Source organism: Equus przewalskii, chromosome 31 (genome assembly GCF_037783145.1).
Source record: "Equus przewalskii isolate Varuska chromosome 31, EquPr2, whole genome shotgun sequence".
Lineage (NCBI taxonomy): Eukaryota > Metazoa > Chordata > Mammalia > Perissodactyla > Equidae > Equus > Equus przewalskii.
In genome coordinates, this window is record NC_091861.1 from 1636349 (window position 1) to 1653126 (window position 16778).

The 16778-nt window shown below is 54.6% G+C and overlaps 1 protein-coding gene across 26 annotated transcripts in view; it reads right to left on the bottom strand.

The window, feature by feature from the left end:
• Nucleotides 1-1558: 1558 nt before the first annotated feature.
• The window catches only part of SDCCAG8 (SHH signaling and ciliogenesis regulator SDCCAG8), a 222856-nt gene continuing 207636 nt past the window's right edge, over nucleotides 1559-16778 (bottom strand). For 11 of the 26 annotated variants that reach the window (XR_011535263.1, XR_011535260.1, XR_011535257.1 and 8 more), the window contains 2 exons: nucleotides 11202-11328; nucleotides 1559-1901 (listed from right to left, as the gene is read on the bottom strand). Coding sequence is in view for 17 of the 26 variants with exons in the window: in XM_070602168.1 (XP_070458269.1) it covers nucleotides 1872-1901; nucleotides 11202-11328 (157 nt within the window). In the remaining 9 variants the exon portion in view is untranslated. Of the gene's footprint in view, nucleotides 7629-10882; nucleotides 11108-11201; nucleotides 11329-16778 lie in introns of those variants that run through there. The other 15 variants (XM_070602155.1, XM_070602149.1, XM_070602147.1 and 12 more) reach the window with 5 other exon arrangements.

Sequence of the window (16778 nt, forward strand, 5' to 3'; positions counted from 1 at the left end):
TTATTGTTGTTGGATGTGGTTCTGTAATCGCAGAAAATTAAATATTGTTCTTTCCTGAAAAAAGATTTTTAATCCCTCCCCCTGGTATTGACCCGCCCTGTAGAAAACGTGGCAGGAAGACAGGTAAATTCCCTGTGGCTGCAAGCACACACGGGGTTCTTGTGTTGCTTCAGTCACGTGGCGGTCGGCAGTTGCTCAGACTGACGCGGGGCTGCTCCCCAGGGCAGGTGCCGACTCAGCGCTGTGAAGCCAGGGATGGACTAGGTCTCCTCGGGGATTTGTTAAGACCCTAACGATCTTCCCACCAGATGATTTGGACCCAGGATTCTTCAGGAGTGTAGCTCGTCAGTGATGTCTTCCTGATAACGTGTTGCTCTGCATACTTCCTTTTTGAGAGTGTATTTTCAAAACTTCATGGCAAATTAACCAACTTAGGCATCAGTAATCGATGGGTAGGATGACTGGACTACACTCTGATGGACCCAGAATCATTTTGGTGGGGCCTTTTTCTGATTTTACCTCATAATCCTACTATTGTAGAAACTTGGCTTTCCTCCTGGGATGGGGCCAGACAGAGGAATGGCTCTGGGACCAAAGTTAGGCGTGTCCGTGTATGTCACACACCAAATCTGAGGGCCTCTTACATGTGCCCTCTCTCAAAACCACTGGGGCTGACAGATCCAGGAGGCTACCAGAGAGTGTCCTCTATAATCCTTTCAAGGTGCTATTTTTAGAATATTGTGTAATTTATTTACTGTATTCCTAAAACAGAATTAGGGACAATTAATATATCTTATGTGACAGCCTTTGTGTCTAGCACATGTGATGAAATCAAAAACTTGTGAATCTGAAGTTTTATTCTTTCAGGCTTGAACCTTTTCCATGCTCAGGAGACTCAAGTGGTCTTTGCGTTTGTGTCATGCCACCGCCCCCACAGCCTAGTCCACACCGATCCGGAGAGGCCGTGGCGATGACGGCAGAGTGCTGGCAGGAGAACAGCCTGAAGTCAGGGGCCGGTCCAACTGCAGCCTCGCCTTCAGTGTCTCACTGTCATCCTCAGAGACAACACAACATTTTCAGTGCCCGGTTTTATTACTTTAAAGCATTTGAGGGCTTAACTGTGTATAGTAGAAATACTATTTTAAACTAAAATAGTAACCTGTGTACAGATATTTGATAGAACTCAAAGTACATTTTGTAATTTCACTAAGTATGTTTTTAGGCTCCTCTCAGATCCCTGTGTTGAAGAAGAAGGGGCACCACCGAGCCAGAGCGGCTTTCTCGTCTGTTGTTAAGAGTGGAGAGGAGGGTGCTTGGTGCTTGGTGCTTCCTGGGGGCTCCTGATGGTGTCAGATTAGCCAGATGAGAAGTCAGGGCATCTACAGGATGTTAATTACAGGCAGATAAGGTTGAAGGATGACATACAGACCGCAAAAAGAGGAAAGAACAGGAATGGCAGGAAAAAGGTTTGGTCCTCAATACCCTTTGGCCTAGTTAAAATATGTGCCTTTTTGGTGTGTTTCGTTCATCACCACGAGGTAAAAAGGAAACATTGCAATTCAAGTCTTTGAAAAGTTCATTTATTGAAATTCATATGTGTAACATAGCATACAAATGAGCAGATTTAAAAACATAATACCCTCAAGCCATTTCTGAAAACACACACCAGGAGGGCCCCTCATCTGTCAGACTTCAGCTCCAGCCGTCCGTCGTGTAGGGACCGCTCGGCAACCAATGTGGCCCCCACGCGGCCACCACCTTCTGGGGGGTGTCCACCAGGGAGGTCGCAGCGCGTGGTGGCGTCTCACATACAAACCAGATGAATGTCAGTATCTCTTTGTAAATCCTTTATTCCACTCTGTTTCATCAGGTCAGCAATCAGACTGTGGCATGCTGGGTAACTGGAAAAAATGATAATAAAAAGTAAGTTTAAATAGATCCTGTTCTTCAATGTGGTTTGTCTTCTCACTGGTTTAGTTACCACTTTTAAGTTTTTGGAGAATAAATTTCTTTTGCTAAAAATGTAGAAATTGTATATGACCAATTGTATGAAAAGTTTGTGTCTCATCTTGATCACAGGTCAAAACCCCTGTCAAATAGGACTACAGGGTGAACTGGTTTGTTTCAATGCTTTAATCTGGAAGCAACCTGTGTCCCAGACATTTGTGTGCCCCTTAAATGAGGGAGTCTGACGACAGGACTCAGCCGGAGGGCCCTCTCTTCCCGTCCCGCAGAGGAAACACGATTCCTGCCCGAGCCTGTTTCCTGAGAACTGCTCAGCCGGCAGGAGAGAGGCTAGAGCAAGGGCGGGGGGCAGGCGGCAGGCCAGGCGGCCCTCGAGCTCCTGGGGACACAGTGCGAGCCAAAGCCTCCCAATTTTTAGCTACAATTTATTATAACATCGAAAAGGGTTTCCCAGGGACACCACCGCTCCCCTGCTGGAAGAGGGCATTTGGTGTACTGGGTCTCTTAGTTTTAAGCAGGAATAAATGTTTCCAAACTAGCAAACTGGGTTGGGGGCGCCACAAGCAGGGAAGTGGTGCTGCCGCCGCCTCCCTGCTGGCGTGCTGCTCGTGTTGAAACCGCGTCAGGAAGTGGGGTCAGAAACTGCTGGGAATGGCCGTGCTCCACACAACGACGGTTGAGTACCTACTGTGCACCATGTGGGAAGTATGAGTGAGCCACAGGCCTTGCCCTCCCTTGTGTGAAGTCCCTCCCACGATAGGGACTAGATGGAGAGCTAAGACGATACCTTGCAAATCCCAGTTTCTACTTCAACAGAGAAACTGGAAAGCCACGCAGGGTCACAGGCCCAATCTGCTCTCTGTTTGGCTGGAATCATCTTCAAGAACAAGGGGGCCTCTGCACCCACAAGGCCGATGTCCTGAGCTAGAATCAGCGGGGCTCCTGTTGACCCCGTGTAAGCTGTGATCACTAGTTGAGGATTTCCAGGACGGGACACTGAGTGAAACTGGGATCAGAATTCATGCAAGGTACATAAAAATCAGACTGCTGCCTTTTTAAAACAATGAGAAAAGGTTGTTTACGTTTCGAGTAGATATCTAGTGTGTGTGACCCTGATTATGACGCTTGAATGAGTGTCTAAATGGAATGGTTTTGACACAGGGCAGTTAGAATATGGTGCGCACAGCGCCATCTCCCACTGAACACATCTGGGCCCACATCACGTGTGGTGTGATGTGTGCAGCCCGCTGAGGGCTGGGTGTGGGTGGGCCCTCTTCCTTAGAGCCCACAGGGGGCTTCTGTTCTCTGGGCCCTTCCTGGATGGGCCGCAGGGAGTCCCCCATGGCCCAGAGGCCCCCTGCTGTAGAAAGGGCTCCCTTCTGTGTTTAGGGAAATACTCAAGCACAGAGGCCGCCACCAGCTCCATCTGACCATCAAACACTGCATCTCCATCGAGAGCTGATTGCCTTCCAGTCTTGACTGAACTGTCCCAGTACAGTTCCATGAAGGACCCTGTGCCCCACACTCTCGCAGGTGACCTGGCGGGCGGCCTGGTGACCTGGGTGCTCTGGAGGCAGTGGCTTATTTTCTGACTTTAGAGATTCAAGGATGTCTGACTACAAGGATAAGCATAAACCACAAGAGGCATATTGCCAAAGAAAAATTTAACTGAACTTCAGGTAGAAAACACATGATAACAGGCAGATGCACCATACAGAACGTTGGGAAAGACCCGAGTTGAAGGAAAATACGTTGCAGGATTTTTTTAAACCCAAGCTCCAGGAAACTGGCATTTCTCATTATGAGCCTTGGTGGTGCCTGAGGGCTCTGGGGCCATCTCATAATTTATCATCCGAGCCATAAACCAGTGACCCCAGCTCCGGGGCCCAGTCAGGAGCGACACAGCTGTGAGGCCCTCCATGTGAACAAACCAGAGTCAACCCTGGTTTCTCCCTCTGTAGCAAACTGGCTATCACTGTCTCTTCATCGGTTTTATATTTTATTTGGTTTTGGTGCAAAGCCCTGTATTTGACCTCACTTTCGTATTCTAGTACTTGCTGTTCACTGCTCGCTCCCCAGTGCCCACGGCTGCGCGCCCTGTGGGAGGTGTTCAGGAAACCTCTGACTGAAGGAGTTATTTACCCTAATAGGTCATTGTTTTGTCTGCTAAACACAGCCGTCAGTTCACTGACCCTTTAGTAAAGAACACTGCTCAGGGCTTCCCCCATCCTATAGCGCGTCCAGAGAGAGAAGCTTTAGTTACTGCCCAAATCTGGCTGGTCTGCCATCACTTCTTAGGCATATTAGCCAGGCTTATTTCCAGAAAGTCAGTTCCATCGTTCACACCACAGTGATCCCACTCCGGCTGTGGAGGAGAGACGAGGATGCGCCTGCCAGTGGGACGTCAGCTGGCTGGAACTGTGGCTTGAGCCCTCAGCCACCATGTTCTTGTCCTTCTGCCCTTCCACTTGTCGCCCAGGCCCCTTGCTGTGGCCCTTCTCTGTGGTGTGGCCACATCAGCTCTCCGGGGCTGCTCTCCAGAGTGGAGGAGGACCGACGGGCCGCCCTGGCGGCTGCGCTTCTGACACACCATCCACAGATGATAGAAATGCTCCCCATCTTCAAGCTCACTGTTGCTCATCCATTTTCTTTGTTCTCATTTTAAATCCTAACAGAGCCTTCTCTCCACAAACCCTGACTTTTGTGTCTAATTTATTTCTGAAGTTTGACTTTAAATTCAGAGGTTAAAAAACGAGTCTCTCTGGGGGACGTGAATTGTTCCCCAGGCAACCAACACTGTGGGGTCCAGCCATGGCTGCTGCTTTGTTCCCAAGCCTGCGCAGCCCGGGGACAGCAGGGCACCACCTCGGCCCGCTCACAGGAGATGGGCAGCTGCAGCCTGAGCCAGGCTTCCATTGGTCTCTCTTCTCTGCACATCTCCCCCACAGCCCCTCCAAGTGGAACCCTCTCCTTGCTCTCTGCCTTGTCATTTGCACATCTTCTGCCTCCGTGTGGCCAGGTCAAAAAATGGTCCTGTTCCTTGTGCCTCTGGCAAGAAAGCATCTATTTTTATCCAGAGAGGGCAGAATCCCTCCCCCCACCTCCACCTGGGGCATTTCAAAGCTTGCCCTCAGCTGACAGAGCTCCAGGACAGCCACCAGAAGAGCCCTCTCAGAGGCTCCGCCACGCCCCCCTCTGGGAGCCAGGGCCGCTGCTCTGCAGCTTTCCCAGCCAGGCAGCATCCTTCCCCGTGGTCCCTCGCCCCCTTCCAACCAGCCCTCAGCCCAGGGCATGAGTCCCGATCTCTCTAGAAGTTCCTTTCCTGCCCATTCGCTTCCCAGTTCTTGTCGCTTCATTTCTCTAGGCCTTATTTTCCTATCTGTACAAAAACAATGTTAAATGCTTTCTCCAAGCGGCCCTCAAGGCTGTGATGACTTCAGTGCAAACCCTGCTGGCTTCATGGCCATCCCTGCTGGGCTCTGGGGGATGCAGGGAGCTCCCTTTGAAAGGGAAGCCGGATCTATTGTTATGTTTTTTGTTTTATACCAGAAACAGGGATATGGAAGCTAAAACATTAGCCTGAAGTGGTACAGAGCTGAGGTTTGAACCGGGGCAGTTGGCCCTCAGTGTCCAGGCTCTTCAGTGCTGTTCCACCCAGCCCAGTGACAGACTGCGGCGGCCAAGTGTGACAGTTGTGGGATTAAGCAGGAGTCAGATGTGGAAGACAACCTGGAAACAAGCCAAGTGAGCCACGGGGTCGCCAGTCTGCTCGGGGGCAGGCGCCCTGGCCAGTCCTCTGCAGCCTCATGTGGACGTGGCCGACAGAGGTGAGTGTGCAGCAGACAGAAGGCAGGTGTCCTCCACCCGGCCTCAGCGCCTGGGACGGGCAGAGGCCTCCCTCTCCCCCGGCACAAGCGGCTGAGCCGCCTCTACCCCTCCGGCTCCGGCACGGCCTTTTTTGGAATCTGGCTGTTGCCAGCTGCAAAGCGGGGCAGGAGTTCACGGCACGGTCACCGCAGACCCAGCAGTTCATTCTCCCTTCCAGCGCCCGGCTGGCCTCTGACAATGGCAGCTCTGCTGCAGTCAGAGTTCAAAACCCGGGTTCCCTGGCCTAAGGGGCCTGGCTTTCTGTCTCTGGGCTCCAAAAAAGGAAAAGAACTGTAGAAGCCAGAAAAATGACAAGGTAGAGGCAGGGAAGCCTGCCTTGCAGAAAGCAGGGGGCGATGACCGTCCCTGGGCTTCATGGAAAACTGCATCTCAAGCTGGATGTGGGACTTGTGGGGCGGGGGAGGCAAGGGACCCGGTGCAGATGGGAGGGCTCGGGCTCAGAGGACAGCACGCCCAGGCTCTGGCATCTGCTGGGCCCTCGCCTCCCCACAGCACTAGCAGACTCAAGAGCTCCCATCCCCATGGGACCCCGAGTTGTAATCCTCCAGTGGGTCCCCTGAATCACGAGAACCTCCTCTGCACAAGGGCAGGTGTCTCTGTTTTATGTGAACCATGTTTCCATGGTAAATAGATGTTAAGAATTCCCAAAGGACAGACAGTGTCACCAACAGCAGGGAGTGGAGCCTCTGGCTGCCTCATGTTTGAAAGCGTTAGAAATAAAGACAACATTGACATTTGGGGTTGTAATGTGACGGAACTGCAGTCTTTTAAAGGCAAGAACCACTTATCCACACGCCATGCAATATTCAGTGTTTTGTTCACTTGTCTAATTGGATTAAAATATTTAGCTCCCCTTAAAATCTCGATTGTGAATTTATATTGAAAATGTAACGTCTGACTCGGGAAGCGGGAGCAGAGCGAACGTATCTGCCACGATGTAAACTTCAATGGATCTTTCTTCCACGACTCTCATTCTGAAATTCTTCACTCTTGGACAAAGGGACGTGTTAACGGAAGAGCAAGTTTGGTTTAAATGAAGCTGTAGGTGCTTTCCAATATTAATTGCACACAGGGACTTTAGTTTAAAAAAAAGAAAGTGAAGCCCTCTGCGCGACGGCTCGGGGCAGCCCCTCTGCGCTGGGAGGCCCTGGAGGCGGAGGCGCGGCTCGGGGCCTGCCTTCCCTGAAACACTCGGGCAGCCGGGAGTTAATGACATTTTAGCTGCATATGTTCAAGTTTATTTAAAAAAATATGCAAGTCACTTTGGTTGACAGTGTCTCGTACACAGTTTTGAAAGAATCAGAGCAAACTTTAACAGAGTCAGATTTTATTTGAAAAATATTTTCTGGGAATGTATCAGTGTTTATTTTTGAGACTGACAATTCGGGTGAAAATCAGGATAAAAACAAAAAAACAACAATTTGGTTGAAATCAAATTGTTTGTTTTCATCTATTTAGAATTCTTTCCAAAAACTCTTGGTTCAGGAGGAGGCTTTTTAATTTATTTTCTTCAGCGTCTTTGCCGTTCTCTTCCAGCACCATCTGTCTTGCAGGTAGCTGGCTCCGCGGAAGCGCCTGCGCCGGCCGGACGAGGCCCCAGCTCGGGATGGCCCACCGCAAACCCAGTGAACACCTCCAAGTCCCAGGCTGGCCACCTGCGGGCTCCTCCTCCTCGCCGGCCCCTCGGGCCCTCCCGGGGCTCACGTGGCTGAGGCCTCCTCCGCCTCCGTGTCTTTGTTTCTCGGGCCTGTTCTCAGCGCTCTTCCAGGAGTCCTCTGGAGCAACGAGATCAGGTCCGGGAGTTTGAATATAATCAGATATGGCTGCTGGACCCATGCACAAGTTTAAATCAAATTAGAAAGTAAATTCACTGCCAAGAATGCTCAAAAGTCTTAGGGTCAGCTGAGTAACCACTGATAAGTCCGTTTCAGACGCTGTTGTCTACACTGTAATTGATCCATCTGAAGGGACTATAAAGGAATCTCTCCCGACTGGAGGCTGTGGATGGAGCCACACGGCCCGCAGGGATGGGGCCCCTCGGGAGATGCGCGTCAGCCCAGCCACAGTCACCACCAAGTAAGGACATGAGCAAGGAAAACACTCTGGAAGTATGCGGCCGTCCTCTAACAGACAGACAACTGCTGTTCTTCCTGTCTCTCAGATGCCATTCTCCCCAAGAAAAGACTAAATTTCCTCACCAGCCGGCGCCCGGCCAGATGTTCACGCCCCCAGGAGCTGGGTCACAGACCCCTGACCCTGCTCCCAGCTGTCAGCCTGGCTAAACTCCTCAGGACCCTGGTTCCTTAACCCTGGACCCCCACCACGCCACCACCACGACAGTCTCTGTCCTCCCCAGCAGGGCCTCATGCCCACGGCCCAGGAAGAGGTGAGAGCACTGCTGCTCAACCAAGCCCTGGGCCCAAGAGGAGACAACACGGGACCGAGGGCGAAGGCGGACCCTAGGGGGAAGGCGGGGACCGAGGAGGAATGCTGGAGGCGAGTCAGGAGCAAAGCTGGTTGGTGCTGTCCTGTCTCTGATTCTCTGCCAGGGCCAGCACTGCCATTTCAGGACATTTTCTAAGCCATTTTAGACATTGTTTCCCCCTGGAGTGAAGCAGGAGATTAACAAAGCCCTTGTTTTGAGTCAGTCCTAAACAAAGAACAAGTCAAAAAGCAGCCTTGAGCTTTGTGGTCGTGCCCTGAGCCTTGGCCACTGGGGCACCTGCACTGCACGGTGGCAGAGAGGGGACGATGTCACTACAACATCATTGCAACTAGACCAGCTCCGTCTGCCAGACACGTTGTCGTGCCCATTTCAGAATTTAAGCAGAAACAATTTAGAATAATAAAGCCTTCTAAACAGGCTAGATGCTTCCTGTCTGAGGCCACAGGCCAAGCCAAGCCCTGCCACGGGCCTCAGGGCACAGGGCACACCAGAGTGAACGGGAGGGAGGTGACTCGGCTTCGGAGCAGCTGCTCAGGCTACAATATAGCCATTCTCTTTCGGACGTTGGGTGGACAGAGATTTTCGGACTTTGACATGCAGCATTAAGTTATTATACTTATTCATCTAGGCTGAGAGAATGGAAGCCTTGAGCTAGAGCACCCCGACCGGAAGAGAAGCTGGGTCCCAGCTCCAGGAAAACGGGGGGTGCCCCTGATGCCCGGGACCCCTCTGGAGGCTGCGGCCTCCGAACCACCTGCGGTGGCAGAGGGCAGCCTTATTCACCTCCAGGGCTCAGAGAAGCCAAACCCACCACTGGAGTTCAGCGCCCGGCCGAGGCCGCGGGCAGGCGGGAGGGCGGCCAGGCTGCAGGGCCCGCAGAGGGACCGGCCAGCTCTCCGGCCTCCTCTCTGAGCACGTGTGCTTGCTTCTGAAGCCAGCGAGCGCTGCCTCCCCCAACTTCCTTTGTCAGGTGCACATGAAAATAACCCAGACGGAATATTCGAGTCTGAGAGATGGCTTCAGAGACAAGCCCGATGGGCCAGCGTCAGGGGGCACAGCCCGTCAAGTGGCTTCTGTTGCTTCAGGCCAGGGAAGAAAGCTGCTGGGTTTTCTGAGGACTTTTTGAGGTTTGCGGCTTTTTTTACATACATTTTATGAAAATTTTGCAATCCATTTGGCAATTATCAGATCTGTAAAGCCGCGGAAGAGGTTTCTAAGCATGTTAAGATCTGAGCATGCTGGAAGGTAGGCACACGGGGAGCTACAAGGCAACCCCACGTGACAACGACCTGTCCAGAACCGAGAGGAGCAGCCCGCGCTCGGAGTGCCAGGAAGATGCCCCTGCCCAGCGCCTCCCAGAGGCACTCAGCACGTCACTCCCCTGAGCTAGGCTGCCGGAACACCCACTGCACAGACGTGGAAACTGAGGCCGGGAAGAGACGGCAGTGACTTGTCCAGGGCCTCACGACAATGACACTGCCTGGCATTGTTCTCCATTCTCTCTGCCTCCAAACACTTCCAACGTTCTCAGACCTCAGGGACCTCCAGAACGGCCCAAACAGCTTGTCAGAGCGCAGATCCCCAGGCCCTGCTCCTGGAGACGCTGCCTTGGTGTGTGTGCAGGCAGGCCCTGGACTCCACGCTCCTGGTACTTGTATATCTGCAAGCGTCCCAAACACAGTGATGTGCGTGGTGTGTAGCTGGTACCCCACCCCCTCCCTGTGAGCCACCCCGAGGTGCTGGGGGACATACCGCGTGTCTCTGGCCCGGGCCTTAGCCCCGTGACTGGCACTCGGGTGCTCACATACTATCTGTGGGACAAACAGTACCCTGCAGAGGGATTTGGGGGCTGTGCGGGAAAAATCCCTCTGAGGACAGTGGATCCCCGAAGTCCACTGGTCATCTTGGAAGGAGAATGAGGGACATTTTCTCATCATTCTCATTTCCAGAAGCATTTTTGCCTTTACTCGTTGCAAGCACTTCTGCATGACGTCCTGGACACTCTCGGAGCACCTGGTGCAAGGCCAATTAAAGGCCGCGGCCCCGGGCAGCCACGGACCACCTCGTTACCCTAATGCACCGCTTGACGGGGCAAAGCAGCACGGCCTCTGACAGGAAGAGAAGAGATCCAGGAAAAAGCTTTCACTCCATACTCCAACCCACCTGGACATTTCCTTCCTCCATTATCCCTGCTGCTGGCCCCAGATCTACCTGAACAGGGAAAGCCTGGGCTGTGGAGTCAGACAGCTTGATTTGCAGTGTCCCTATTTGCTAGCTCTATCGGCTTGTTTGAGCCTCAGTTTCCCTTTCTGTAGAATGGAGACACAATGTCAGTCTTGCGGGCTTCCTCAAGGGTAAAGAGTGAATGCCTGTTGTGTGCAGAACACCGCCAGGCCCTGCAAGCGCTCAAAATCTTAGCTCGACTACCAGCTAACTGAGGACAAGACTCCCGCATCCCATTCTCTAACTGGGAGCACGGCTGTCCTTAACCAGCTCAAGCTGTGCACATCCTTCAGGAGCAGTTCGGAGCCGATCGTGTCCCAAAGGCCTCCTGCCCACGCCCCGCTCCGCTGCCACACGCACCCTCGGCACCCGCACTGTGCAGCGTATCCCTCGGTGCGGCTTGCTGGGTCGCTTGCAGGGTCACAGGTCTGTTCTCCCACACAAACTCCAGCTCCCTAAAGAGGACTGGCCGTGGCCCCCGCTCCTCTGTGTCCCCCTCGTGCCCAGCACAGTCTTCAGGCTCTCCCTCAGCTTCTCAGCTGACCAATGTGATCACTGGGGATTTAAGCCTCTTAAAATGCAGCTCTGAAAAAGGGAACAAGAAAAAGACCCCTGTGCAGTCCCCTGCGTGTTCTCTGGGGGAGAGGACGCCCACCCTGTGCTGGGTTTTGCACAGTACCTGGGAGCTCAGACGTCCCGCCTCCTCCGCCAGGCTCTGTCTCTCCAGCAGAAGCTGGTTCTGCTTGCTGAGGAGTTGCACCAGCTGCTGGGCTGTGGCCTGGCTGTGCTTGTCCAGCTGCTTTAGCCTGGAGAAAAATCAACCACAGAGTTAGAGAGACGGGCCCTGCGAACCGGGGGCAATAGGCTTCAGAGAGCAGGGGGACATGGGCCAACCTCAGCCCTGTCAACGTGTTCCACTGCTGTGTGTATCTGAGGGACAGTGAACCGGGAGCTGCAAGTCTGGGGGACCCTGAGGGTGAGGCTCTGGCCAGCAGTGGGAAAGCATTTGTCAGGCTGAGTGAAACTGTATCAAATATGAAAGGAAATCGGGAATCTTCTCAGTGAGTTGTCGATTAAAGAACATAGATAAGCTGGATAAGTAGCAGAAATGCTGAAACCTTAAGCTCACAAAGGTCACACACGAGGGGCTCAACGCCTCCACTGTCCGGCTGGAAACGTCTCTGGCAGGCTGGAGCAGAAGGGCGGCCCTGGCAGGGGAAGTGGCCAGGGACGGCGGAAACACTGAACTAAGGGTGTTCCATTATTAACCACTCAATCACGAGCCGGCCTCGCTGACCAGATGTCTTTAAAGATTCTAAATTTGTCACTCTGCTCATGGGCTCTTCTCTCCACACTTGCTAATTCGCTCCAACTATTATCCTCATTTGTCCACAGACAGCTTCCTCCACCCAGTTGCTTCCTTCACCAGTGGAAACGTGGGCTTTGGATTAAATTTAGAGTTGAACGACTACCCAGAACTGTTCTGAAAGCAGCTGGGTGTGTCATCTGCCCTTCCTCACAGTCCTCACCGACCAAAAGCACCAGCAGGGAAATCAACTTGCATTTTCACAAGAGAAGGATTTTAAAAGCCCAAGATGCATTGCAAACTCCAGGCTAATGCCAACCCTGAGGCCAAGCCCCGGAGTTTCGCAGACACGGCCTCAAGCTCTCCTGGGCGGTTCCTGGTGCACTCTGAGCGCCACCCACCATTAACAAGGACAGAGATTCGGGCCTTGGGATGGGCAGGCTCTTTTACCGACAACGACGCAGCACCTGGGGACAGGAACACTGCATCCTGGGAAACTCGGGCTCTCCTCGGATGCTCCCGCCCACTGCAATCCTCCCATCTCCAGGAGGACCCCCAACGCCGCCCACAGGTCCTTCTCCACCTCGTGGGTTCTGCGCGCGTCATTGCTCAAGCTGCCGCAGAAGGCACACTTGCTGCCGCTCCAGTCCCCACCCTGACCCCTCCTAAGAACACCCTGTGGGCGCTGCTACTCTTCCTGTGGCTTGTCCCACGCTCACAAGGCTAACAAAGAAGACAGGAGAGAGCCGCTGCTGGCGTCAAGCAGCACGGTGCAGGCTCACACAGCCCGTCCCTGGGCCGAGGCCTCAGTCATGCCCCGCCCACAAGCCCATGCCCCTCCCCCTGGGCTGAGGCCTCAGTCATGCCCCGCCCACAAGCCCATGCCCCTCCCCCTGGGCCGAGGCCTCAGTCATGCCCCGCCCACAAGCTCATACCCCTCCCCCCTGGGCTGAGTCCTCAGTCATGCCCCGCCCATAAACCCTTGCCCCTCCCCCTGGGCCGAGGCCTCAGTCATGCCCCGCCCACAAGCCCATGCCCCTCCCCCTGGGCTGAGGCCTCAGTCATGCCCCGCCCACAAGCCCATGCCCCTCCCCCTGGGCCGAGGCCTCAGTCATGCCCCGCCCACAAGCCCTTGCCGGCTCCCTGGCCTCCCCCTCTCTGCGGGTTCTGGAGACAGAGTAAGGACCAAGGGCAAGACTAGTTCTTCCCTCCTGCGTCTAGCTGTATAGGGCCACGTTCAGGTGCTCCCTCAGCCGGAGCCTGGGCTGCGGTCCGGCCCTGCTCGGCCTCCCAGTTCCCTGCACCAGGCTGGGGCAGAACCGACAGCGCTTTCCTGCTTCCGCACGGTAGAAATGACAGGACTGTCCCCCTTGCCCTCATTACTCTTTCTCTGATCTTGGAGGAGGAAAAAATAAGTTTCCTCTGGTGAAGCCATGGCGTTGCAGCTTTGGGAAGCCCTGTCTGCCCCACCACCACTGATCCCACTGTCTGATGGGGACAGTTTTCCTGAAAGCACAGTCTCAAAACCACCCCACTGCATCAGATCAAACAGAAGTTTCTCTGCAGTCTCTCCAGCTGGGAGCAGCTGGGGGTAAGGACCTCCCCCGGGGCAGAGAAGCCAGGCATGGGGCGGGCTGTGGGGAGGACAGGAGCATTCTAGAAGCCCAGGCTGACCCACTGACGAATGCAGGCAGCCACTGCTCTTGAGCAGCTACTCTGCTGTCCAGCACTGGAGTGAGGCCCATTGAAGGTGCAGAGATGATAACGGCCTTTATCCTTGAGAAGCAGGCCGTCTAATGCTCTGATATTTAAATCAGACAGGCACAAAGTATCATCGTCAGCAGGTGAGCTCTCTAGATCCTTAGGTGGCTTTCCCCTCCCAGCAAGTCCTGGGTGTGGAGAGAGCCATAGGCTAGGAGCTACTGAGGCAGGAGCCCACTTGCTTCATGCCTGCTCAAAACAAATGGACCAGAAACAGGTGATAAATAAATGACACCATTAAGGCTTAGAGGCAAGAAGGGACCAGGAGTGGCCATTCTTTATGTGGTCCCTTGCCCTGTGCTTTGGTCGAATGGGATACAGGTCCTGAGGACTGATGGGTCCAGTATGTGTTTTGGGGCTCCTGAAAAGAGATGGCTGCCCGATCAGAGCTATGGGGCTGAGCCAAAGCCTGCTCTCACAGCGCAAAAAGCCAGCCATGGGCTAGCCACCCTGGCTCACCACCAGAAACAGGGCCAGTTCCTGCCTAGACTCTCCTTCTATGGGAGCCCTCAGAACCTAGATGAGGCTGAGTTGGCAGTGTTTTGCAAACTGTGGGCCTGGGATCCCTGCAGCAGTTACCAGGAAGCACCCAGGCCACACCCAGACCCGCAGAATCAAGTCCCTAGGTGTGAGCAAGACATCAGAGTAGGAACCAGCTGCCCAAAAGCACCACCGACTCGAGGAGAAGGACAGTGGGAAAGCCCTGCCTTCCCTCTGGGAGGCCAAAGACCTCACCAGCTTTGCGGGCAAAGAGCTTAAGAATGGATTCACTCTGACTCAGCTTGCACACCTGGGGCAGGACCTCTCAGGAGGCTTCTTTGCCCTGTTCAGGCTCAGCCTCTGTAGCATCACTCCATGGGCAGCATTGAGGTCAATTGCAAATTAGGAAAAGGTGAAAACCACAATAACAATAAACTCAAACCCACTTTTGTTAAGAAAAACCAAGATTTTAGATAAAAGGGACTTTGTTAAGGATATATCTGAATGGCTGCTCCCTCAAGGCCTGTTTTGAATATTGGGAAAACAGATTTTTTTTTTTTTAAATTAAAAAGTTATTTTTTGGAACAGCCTTCCCCAAACACTGCACAACCCAGCCTACACTCTGTTCATGGATCTCTCACTACAACCAGCTAGAAGAGATATCTTGGGGTGTCCTCCTGACACACGGGTCGTCTTCTTGTCCGCAGTGGTTATTACTCTCGGCTCTGTTGTCCTTTGAAGCTCACATCTTTAGCCGGCACAGCGGCAGTTCCCACCACTGCCAACAGCTGCCCCTGACTGCGCCTGGGCTCACCCTCCACACTGACCACCTACTGAAAAGTTCACTGCAGCCTCTGAGGGAGGTGCTGGCACCCCACGTTACACATGAGGAACCGAAGGGGAGCGGCTCCGTGAACTTGTACGAAGTCACAGGGGCAAGAGGCGGCACGCGGAGGTGCACCCAGACGGTGCCAGCTGTGCTTAACCATTGCCAGTGGGTGGTTAAGGCGGTGAGTTAATTCAGCAAACCTACTGACCCTTGATAAACACTTCGCACGGGTCAAGGACTAAGGTAGATCCTGGGAATACATCAAGAATTACAAATGGCCCCTGCCCTCAGGGGGCTCCCAGCCAATTAAGGGGAGACCAACTCGGAAACCAAATGGTGCTACACTGAATCAGGACACTGGGGAGCGAATGCTCAACAGGGCAAGAGTGAGGTCCCAGAAGGCTTGCCCCACTTGGAAACGGATCATCACGGCTGCCATCACCGTCATCTGTTGAGCACCTACTCTATGTCAGGCACTGTGCTAAGAGCTTATCACTTCTTAACTTTGTAGCGCTTATGACAATCCCAAGAGGCAGGAACTATTACTCTCCTCACTTTACAGATGAGGAAACTGAGGCACAGACAGGATGAATGCCTAGCCCAGGGCCACTCAGCTGGCAAGCCGGGACCTGAAAAGATGAATGGCTGCTGTCTGGCAGGGGCCAGGACTCCCACGGGGGTGGCCGCACTGCAAAGGAGATGATGTGTGGGAATGGCGCGCTGTGCGCGGTGGCTCCACCAGAGGCTGTGGGCTGCCCGCAGGGAGGGAGCGCTGGACCCGGTAAAGCTTTGCGGCCAAACTAACCAATACGGACGTTGACCTTCAGACAGTGGTGGTGCCACGGAGCAAGAAAGAGAGGATGGGAGGAGGGTCAGGCATGGGTGGCAGTTTTGGGGTCGGGGTAAGACACCTGTGATACACCCGGCCCCGAGCAGTTATGCGGCTTCGGGGCGTGGAGGGGTCTGGCTGGATCTTCAGCTGTGCAGGCCAAACTTGCTGAGAGGGGCCATGAACGGGAGACAAGATGCCCCCAGGAGAGCGTGGCAGAGATTTTTCAGTTAAAAACACTGATATCTGAGTCGTGCTCCACGCCCCCCCGCAACCTACTGGCTAAGACCCCCTGTTGCAGTGAGAGGGGATAAAGCAAGGACAGCAGGGCCTTGGGGAACAGACACATTTAAAGGCCGGCAGAGGACAGGGAGCCAGCAAGACCCTGAGCTGGACGACCAGGAGGCGGGAGGAAAGCCGGCAAGGAAGGAACCTGGAGATGGGGGGGGGGGGGGTAGGGCGGGAGGAACAGGCCGCCCGGTGGCGGAGCGGGGGTGCCTGGTTTGCCGCCCTGCGGTCGGGAGGGGTGGCGGAAGCCTGATCCCAGGGACAGAGAGGGGAGACGCTTCTGGAGAGGGGCTTCGCTGAGGGCAAGGAGCAACAGGGACTGCAGGGGACGGAGAGACCGGAGCCCGCAGCCAGGAGGCCTGGAGGAGCGAGGGAAGCCCTCAGGGCAAGGTGCCGGCGGCTCCCTAAGGCAGGAGGTCGCGCGGGCAGCAGGGCTGGGACGTCCCCGCGCCCGAGGGAAGGAGGCCCCGGGAGCAGGAGGGCCGGCCGCCGGCCTCCGTCTCCACCCGGGCGCAGGCGCACCGCGCCGTTCGCTGCGCAGAGGCCAGGCGGCGGGGGCCGGCCGGGGCAGGGAGCCTTCCCGGGCAGACGCGCCGCCGCCTCTCCCTCCGGAGGGCCTGCCCCTTCTCGGGCCCCAGCAAGGCCCAGGCCCTGCTCTCCAACTACCCGGGCGCCTTTGCCCTTTCCTGGGCGCTTCCCTCTGCCCGCACGGGCCTCCTCCTGGTCCTCACTCGGCGGGGGACTTGCTTCCAGGGTCCTGGTC